General features: G+C 40.8%; 1 protein-coding gene across 1 annotated transcript; it reads right to left on the bottom strand.

The window, feature by feature from the left end:
* Window positions 1-608: 608 nt before the first annotated feature.
* Window positions 609-3,695, bottom strand: LOC149472224 (uncharacterized). The gene is made up of 6 exons (XM_089691174.1): window positions 3,107-3,695; window positions 2,169-2,449; window positions 1,553-1,826; window positions 1,224-1,270; window positions 981-1,169; window positions 609-623 (listed from the first exon to the last, which is right to left on the bottom strand). Exons 1-6 carry the CDS (start codon window positions 3,693-3,695, stop codon window positions 609-611), a joined length of 1,395 nt encoding a protein of 464 aa, XP_089547300.1.
* Between the last annotated feature and the right edge of the window lie 5,209 nt (window positions 3,696-8,904).

Genomic DNA, 8,904 nt, shown 5'->3' with positions numbered 1-8,904 from the left:
AATTAGGCCCATAAAGCATGCCCTATTAACGCCATGTGAGCTCTATAAATCTCAACAGCCGTAAGCTTTTAAATAACTTGCCACCGGTGGAAGATATATTTCCCTGAGGGATTGTTGTTTGCGAACCGCTGTGATAATAGCCCACTGGTAGTTCTCAAAAGGTCTTGGGCCTACCTAACAGGGAGCTGTGACACCGCCGTTCCTTCCCGCCTCGTGGGTGCCGCACCCTGTGAAGACGCCGAACGTAGTGACGTCAATACGTTGACGCGTTTCGTCCGCCAATCACCGCAGACTTCGTCAGAACTGGGAGGGGACTTCAATCCTTTGCCTTATATGGTGCACTAATTGCATACCAAAAAGTCTCCACCTCGCCATCTTGTGTTGAAAGAATATCACTACATTGGAAATATCCAAAAGTGAATTAAAACATATATCTTGGATTTTTAAAAATGATTGCTGGATGTAGAAGAGGAGCCTAATTACTATGGATCAAATCATCCTCCAAGAGAATGATAAACAGGAGATTATTATTAGCATATTTCACGTTCACATAGGGAAACATCAAAACCAAGTCCAGCTACCAGGATTTCAAAATCAGTCCTATTATTCTATATGCTCACCACCTAATAAGAATAGAAAAGATTGAACAATTAGGTTCATATTTTGTCCACAGAGGCCTATATTTAGTTCATATATAAGATATCGCAATGTAGATTATAACTCAGGGTATATAGAGAGTTCAGGGGAATTCATTTCAAAAACACCCCAAAGTTAAGTTCTGTATTCAGTCCAGATGGGACAAGTGCCCCTAGGGTATAAATCCAGAATTTCTCTTTTTGTAGGAGGACCTTATCAAAATCACCCCGACGAGCCGAAATATTCAGCAGAAAGATCCCTTTTACTTTTAGACCATCTGTTTTGCCCCCGTGTACTTCTTTAAAGTGTTGCGCCAGTGGGTTCACTTTTTCTCCCTTTCTTACATTCCTATTTTCATTTCTAATGTCTCTCAGATGTTCACCGATCCTAGTCCTAAGGCTTCTTTTGGTTTTACCTATATATATCTTTTTACATGGACATTCTATCATGTATATCATTTTACTACTAGAACAATTAATGAAACTTCGTATTTGAAATATCCTAGAGTTATCATTGTTGAAAAACTGATTAGACTTATGTACAAATGGACAAATCTGACAATGACCACATGGAAACATACCATATACGCCAGTCTTCCTAGTTAGCCAGTTTCTTTGTGGTGCCCTCTGAAATTCTGATTGTACCAATATATCATTTAGATTCCGAGTTCGTTTTGCCACCATATGGGGGCTCTCTCCTACCACTCTCGCTATCTGCGGATTTTGAATTAGTAAATGCCAATGGGAGTCCAGGGCCTTCTTGACTTCATCCCATTGTTGTCCAAATTTAGTTATGAATCTTACCGGTTGGTTTTCAGTATTCGCAGCTGCCTTTGGTTTTGATTTATTAATTAGTTCCTCTCTTGTTTTACCGAGGGCTCTTCTTTTTGCTCTTCTTAGGGTTCTATGTGAATAGCCCCTCTCTCTGAACCTTTTGTAGAGCTGGATAGATTCATGTCTATATTCTAATTCTTCTGTACAGTTTCTTTTTATTCTCTGGAACTGACCAATAGGGATTCCCTGTTTTAGACTCCTTGGATGATAGCTATTAGCATGTAGAAGTGTATTGGCCGCTGTTTCCTTTCTAAATGTTTTAGTGACCAGTTTATTTTTGTGGACAGAGATTGACAAATCCAAAAAAGTTATCACCTCTCTATCCACTGTATAAGTGAGTTTGATATTTATATCATTCTTATTCAAAAATTCCATAAAGCTTTTAAGCTCATCCATACCTCCATCCCATACCATTAGGACATCATCAATGTATCGCAACCAGGTTATTGCATATTGTTTATAGGGAGTGGAGGGATATACTAGCTCCTCTTCCCACAAACCTAGATGTAAACATGCGAATGCCGGGGCCCAGGGTGCTCCCATGGAGGTACCACATATTTGCTGATAGAAGAAGCCCAGAAACTGAAAACAGTTATGGGTCAGCATAAACTCAAGCAAATCCAAGATAAATTCATTTTGAGCCTCCATTTCAGGAAAATATATCTCCAGAAAGTGGGCCACCGCTTTCTGTCCCCAAACGTGTGGGATGGAGGTATACAATGATTCCACATCGATGCCCACCAGGAGTGCACCTTCTGGTACTTTTACATTTAGAATCTTTTTAAGTACATCCCCCGTATCTCTTACATAAGATCTGAGTTTCAAGACCAAATCCTTGATTAAGTCGTCTACAAATTTACCTATTGGTTCCAGGGGGCCACCAATAGCAGATACTATAGGGCGTCCCGGTGGTTGAGAGGGATTTTTATGTATTTTTGGGATTACGTAGAAGGTGGGGATATTATATGTATCGAAGAGAACTGGAAAAAAAGGCGCTGTGGAAAATGCTCTCAGACAAGCACCTTAGTGGAGGTGCATCTTTATTGGGTGAGATAAAGTAGCAAGTATAATAAAATTAACCAGCCTGAAGTGGACAGTGTGATTCCAATGGACGGCCGTCCGCTCTGAGGGGAGCTGAGATCAAAGAATGCTCCTGTCGGCTTCAAATCACGTGGTGTCAGCGTACCAGCGTCCTGGGTGGTGTCACCATGGCAAACGAAGGCAGTGTCCGGCGTTGGCTTCAGCTGGGAGCATATGTGGGGTTACCAAGATGACATGTTTCGCGCAGTTGCGCTTTGTCAAGTCTCTGGTAACCATGGCCGGCGGCCATTATATAGAAGACCATTAAAGGGAAGGCTGGCTGAGTGTAATTAGCAGGGGATGGGGTGTCAATCAGAGCGGACGGCTCGTCCTGAAGCAATGCTGAATACAAATTTAAAGGTACAGATTGCAAGTTGCTTGTCTGAGAGCATTTTCCACAGCGCCTTTTTTTTCAGTTCTCTTCATCATGCATATGATTAACAAGGCAGCAGTGGTGAGCTCATGATTAACTGTTCACATGTTTCCACCTGGAGTGGCCTCTCTGCGCTCATTTGTATGAGTTTTCATATTATATGTATCAACTGTCAGCATATCACATTCCCGTTTGGTTAATAAGTTTGCTTCACGTGCCAACCCCACTTTTTTATTTAGATCAACCACAAGTTTTGGAAACGGGTTATTATGTAGTTTGCGATATGTATCCAGGCTCCTCAGCTGTCTAAACACCTCCTTCTCATATTCCACGCTCTCTAATAGTACTACATTCCCCCCTTTATCACTCTTTTTGATCACAATATTTTTAGCATTTCTAAGTTCCCTAAGGGCTATTCTTTCACCCCTAGTGAGGTTATCAGCATTCCTCATTGTCCAGTCTATTTTTCCAAGGTCATCATGTACTAGATCTAAAAAAGTACTTAGCCATTTATTTTCCCTGATATTAGGCATTCTTCTGGAAGGAGTTTTAAGTCTAGTATGTCTTTTCCACTTGTTAGAAACATCCCCCTCCCCAAATTCACTGTCTGTGGGAGTCTCGTCAAGGAGACTAATGAGATCTCTTAATGCCTGTTGTTCCCTCTCTGAATTCAGATCACAGGGATTTTGTTCTTCTCTAGATACATATGGAATTCTTAAAAGGATCTTTCTCAGAAACAGGTTTAAGTCTTTATAGACCTCAAACAAGTCCATTTTGTCCGTAGGAGAAAAGGTTAGACCTTTCCGCAGTAAATCATAGTGTCTTTTTTTCAATACAAAGTTAGATAGATTTATTACCTTAAGGTCATTCGTTCCCCCCTCTTGGTTAGTCTTTATCTCTTGTGACTTCTGGTTCGATTTTGATTGGATGGTTTGAGGGCAATTGGGGTGTTTCTTTCTTCCTTTGTCCCATTCATTTGTTTGTTTGTTTGTTTTAGTATTCCATGGTTCTCGCCATCTGTTTTTTCCTCTAAGAAACTGACAGATCTCTTATTACTTTCATCATCATCCTCACTTATTGATGAATATCCTCTATTATTTCTAGAAAAATGTTTTTTACGTTTTGATCGACTCCTTCCTCTACTATTAGTTAGGTCAAATATCTCACCTTTCTCCCAGTCCTCTAAGTCTCTTCTAAATTTTTGTTGTTTCGTAAATTTCAGATTTTTTTGTATTTTTTCTATCTCTTTTCTAAGGAAATCATTGTGTTTATCAAACTCAGGATCATTCTTCAGAGGATCAAGTGATTTTGCGCTCTCATTAATTTCATTAGAGAGTTCATTTAGTTGAACCTTCTCTTCTTCCACAATTAATCGCATAATCTCTATGCCATGTTTTATACAGACCTCTTTCCACCTTTCCAGAAATCTGGGGGTGTGAAGATGTTCTGCTGGAATTACCCTTTCTCTTAATCCCCTGGGAACAATCCCTCTCTCTATATATGATTCAAGGGATGTAATATCCCACTTTCTATTCAAATATTTAGTAGTTAGTTTCTTGTGTAGCTTAAACTTGGTCTTGATGTCTCCCTCATTTCCCTCTCCTTGGGGATCTAAGTTCTTAGTAAATGCAGATCTAATTTCCGCATCCATCTCCTCATTGATCTGATAGGCCATTACCTCCTTAAGTATTTTCCCTTCCACAAAAGGGGAGGGAATTACACAGTGTCGTATAGATATAGTCAAAGAATATCAATAATCCAGCAATCACAGTACACCATGCAAATGTTTAAGACTAAGTCCAAACCTCCAAGGTGGCAGAACAGGTTATAGGAACCTTTAAGGAAATATATCACAACAATAAAGCAAGAGCAAGCCACCAAAAATGACACTAATTGTTAATGTCATAAGTACATCTCCGACTCACTTATACAAGTGTGGATACATAAACCCAGGGGACAGCATACTAAACAATATGATAGTGTGACAAGAACACACCTATCTAAAAAAGAAGGTTTCTAGATAATCCACGCGGAGTAATATGAATTCAAATGAATTTAACAATACTTTATTTGATCACATAGATCATAGGGAGGTTAAACATGAGCACGGTGTACATATGAAAAGAATAAAATCATGTTTAAAAAGCACTAGTGGGTAGGGCAGTGTGCAGAGGTCAGTAGAATCCAGGGAAGTCTAGAGAGATCAGTAAGATGTAGGGTAGTGTACAGATATCAGTAAGATCTATTGCAGTATACAGAGGTTAGTAGGATGTAGGGCAGTGTACAGAGATCAGTAGGGCAGATGACAGGGGTGAGCAGAAGAGAGACTAGCAAGGCAGAGAACAGGGTGTCTACAAGGCAAAGGACAAGGGGTCAGCAAGGCAGTGTGGGGGGTCAGGAAGGTACAGTACAGAGGGGTAAGGAGGGACTGATACAGGGGTGGTCTGGAGGGCACAGAGCAGTGCAGGGGGTCTGAAGGGCATGGTACAGGGGGGTCTGGATGATACAGTGGAGGGGGTCATGACAGCATAGTACAGGGGGCATGGACGGCATGGTACAAGGGGGTCTAGATGGCACAGTGCATGGGGGTTTGGAGGGCACAGCGCATGGGGGTCTGGATGGCATGGTACAAGGGGGGTCTGGAGGGCACAGTACTGGAGGGTATGGTACAGCTAACTGCTCTGATCCCCGCTGGTCCTCCTCTCTGGTTACATGTTGTCACCCACTGGAATGAACTGGACAGGGATCAGCACACTGCACTCAGGGCTACAGGAGCCCAGACTAGCCAACAGTCAATTCTAGGCAACAGAGGCATCCCCTGCCCTGCAGCCGCATATGAAAGGAAGGAATGCCTCTGCATAGAACTGGCTTTGAATGCTTCCAGCTTAGAGTTCAGACAGCAAGACACCTGAGCTCTTTCCTTTTCTGCGATGCTCTACCAATCAGTGGAGAAGGAGGGGGGGAGAAAAGGAGCACTGGCGGGTTGGCAGGGACTCGATGACGATCTACCTGTCATCTGCCCACAGTCGACAGGCGGATCGTAATTAACAGGTTGCCGACCCCCCGTTATAGTGCAATGTGGTATTATTGCAAAAATACAAAATGATGGAACAGATATGCAACTGCCTTCATTTTAGGGAAGTAACAATTAGACAGAAAGTATGTCTTTAGCTGCTGTTGGTCAATTTTTCTGTCTGAGTGGAGATGTGTATTGAGCAGGGCCAGTATCCTGGCCACATACCACAACCCAAATGCATGGATTGATACTGAGGGTTTCTATAATTACTATAAGGCTCAAATGTCCATCATAATCAAATATAACACAATACCCTTCCAATCTGGGAAAATAATGTACTTCTATCAATTTACTCTCTCCACCAGCCCACAAAAATCTCCCTTTTTCTCCTACAGCTAAACCCATATCGCCTCAATAAATTTTACCCATAATGAAAAATAAAGAAAATGAATTAAAAACCACAAAAATCCCTTAACCTAACACGTTCCACTTTAAAACAAGGCTTCATCAGGGGTGTACAGTGCAAAAAGTGTGTTTAAGAAAAGCACATGGCAAACAGCGGCTCTTGGCAATACAGATCTATTTATAATATAGGATAGGGGTGTGGCTACATCATCCCACGTCCGCACGTGACATCATACCAAAAATATACTGGGGACAGAGCCTAGTATCCATGATCAACTTTTTCAGGACTGCTGCGAGAACAAATGATTGTAAGGCTCTGTGAAGGGGCCACTACCAATCAATTGCTTTGATCTGTGATGTAAGCAGAAGTGAACATCACAGAGCACAGCAAGGTGGTGGTTCTGTCTTTGCTACACATTTCCCTGTGTGTAACTCGTCATGAAGCTAAATCCTCCTATTCTCCAATAATCCAGACTAAATGTAATCTTGAAACTTTAATAACAAAACAGGGTGGGGTGAAACTATTGGGAAAACAAGATGAAAAATAAATACAATCAATGTATGAAACATACAAAACTCAATGAAATAATTAGACTGCAGATGGCTATAAGTCCATACTCACCAGCGATGCTGCCTGTAGAGGATGTAAGTTCAGTCCACAACATGTGCTTCAGGAATGATGGTGCTTCAGGAATGACCCGGAAATGCAAATCACATATATATATACGTGATTTTGCGCAGCCGTTCCGCCTTGCAGCAGTAATTCTGCTATAGGGCAAAGGAAGGAATGGCAATGCAAATCACATATATATATATATACGTGATTTTGCGCAGCCGTTCCACCTTGCAGCAGTAATTCTGCTATAGGGCGAATGGCAAGTGGTCAAGTAAAGTTTCTATGACTTGATTATACTTACTGTAGCTTAATCTTCATTCCTTTGAGACCTGCTGCATCGGTGAACCGCTGCAGGGAGACCACTGCTTCCACACATAGAGCAGCCCTTCTCTGCAGAACATTACAGGATGCATGATTTTGTACTTTCCCTGAGCTGTTATACAAAGAAAAATAATAGAAAGACACTGACAGCTTACCATTTCCCTGCATACTAAATTTGGATACAGCATTTCTGCTGAAACTTTACTAAACCACCACCCATAAATATTCTCGAGTCTATTAGACAAAGTCCCCAGTAGACTTTGACCTTTTTTTTCCTAATACCATTGTGGCTTTGAAAGTCCATGTACCATGCCTGACCACATTACCAACATCAAGTTCTATCTGTCTCAAACAAATGCTAAAAAATTCATATGGGTACAGTGTTGCATGACCGTGCAATTGTCATTCAAAGTGTGATAGCACTGAAAGCTGAAAATCGACCTGGACAGGAAGGGGGTGAAAGTGTCCGGACTTGAATTGGTTAAAGAAGAACATTCCTTCCCTATCGTTTACAGCCAAGGAAGCTGCCATCTTAGCCTCTATTTAATGTGCATTTGCCATGGTGCTGCACATGTGATCAGTTATGACACCAGCCATTTAATGGTTCGGCAGTTTGATTGAGAGCACAAGCAAATGTGACAGTTAACAATCTCAGCACTGTCACTTTTGCCAAACATCTTGGTCTGCATGAATTAGTGGAGGAACAAATAGGCACATGAAGTATATACTGTAACTAGAATTCACATAGTGAATACTAGAACTGCATCCAGAGTACATTTATTTTATGAACGTAGTTCTTCATTGCTTGGTTCTGCAAGAGCTGAATTGTGACAGTTTCAAATAGTTTAAGTATTTTATGGAGATCAGCGAGTAAATTGATATTTTATGTTATCCTTGGCACGCATACAGTATGTACACAGAGCTGGCTGAATTGTGTGTTTGCTTTCAGCCTAATTTAGGAATTGTGACTTTGTACAGTCTGTTCTATTCTTCTCTCCTTGCTGCCTTGACATTGGGCAACAACAAAACAGGTTCAGAGTTGGACATCCCAGGAAAACTAGTAAGCCAGTAGAACAAGATTTATAATTTTTGGTTATTTTCTGATTCGTGTGTATGTAAGCAGACAGCACTGAGCGTCTTTTCATGAAGTACTTAGTTTAATAGTCTTAACCACTGGACCTCTGGAAGATTTACCCCGCCTCATGACCAGACCATTTTTTGCTATACAGCACTGTGTTAATATAACTGACAATTGCATGGTCATGCAACGCTGTACATCAGTGAAATGTATGTCATTTTTTCCCTCCCCACAATTAGTGCTTTCTTTTGGTGGTATTTGATCACCACTGGGTTTTTTTTATTTTTTTGTGTTTAAACCAAAAAAAAAAAAGTTGTGAAAAAAAAAACACTATTTTGTTACTTTCTGCTATAAAACATATCCAATAAAAAAATTTAAAAATCAAATTTCTTCATAAATTTAGGCCAGAATGTATTCTGTTACATATTTTTGGTATTTTTTTCTTTTTATACTAGTAATGGCGGTGATCAGCGACTTATATCGGGACTGCAATATTCCGACGGACAATCTGACACTGACACTTTGTGAGAACCAGTGACACTAATA

The sequence above is a fragment of the Staurois parvus genome, unplaced genomic scaffold (genome assembly GCF_062004578.1).
Source record: "Staurois parvus isolate SC_StPar_1 unplaced genomic scaffold, SC_StPar_1.0 ptg000021l, whole genome shotgun sequence".
In the NCBI taxonomy this organism is placed as follows: Eukaryota; Metazoa; Chordata; class Amphibia; order Anura; family Ranidae; genus Staurois; species Staurois parvus.
The sequence above is the reverse complement of the archived record's forward strand: the minus strand, read 5'-3'. Positions and strand labels throughout refer to the sequence as shown.

Coding starts and splice junctions, on each gene's coding strand:
- LOC149472224 (XM_089691174.1), bottom strand. CDS start 3,695: ATGGACTTGTTTGAGGTCTATAAAGACTTAAACCTGTTTCTGAGAAAG. Junction 1,827..2,168: donor TGTATACCTCCATCCCACAC/GTTTGGGGACAG, acceptor TTTTTGAATAAG/AATGATATAAATATCAAACT. Junction 1,170..1,223: donor GGCTAACTAGGAAGACTGGC/GTATATGGTATG, acceptor TTTGTACATAAG/TCTAATCAGTTTTTCAACAA.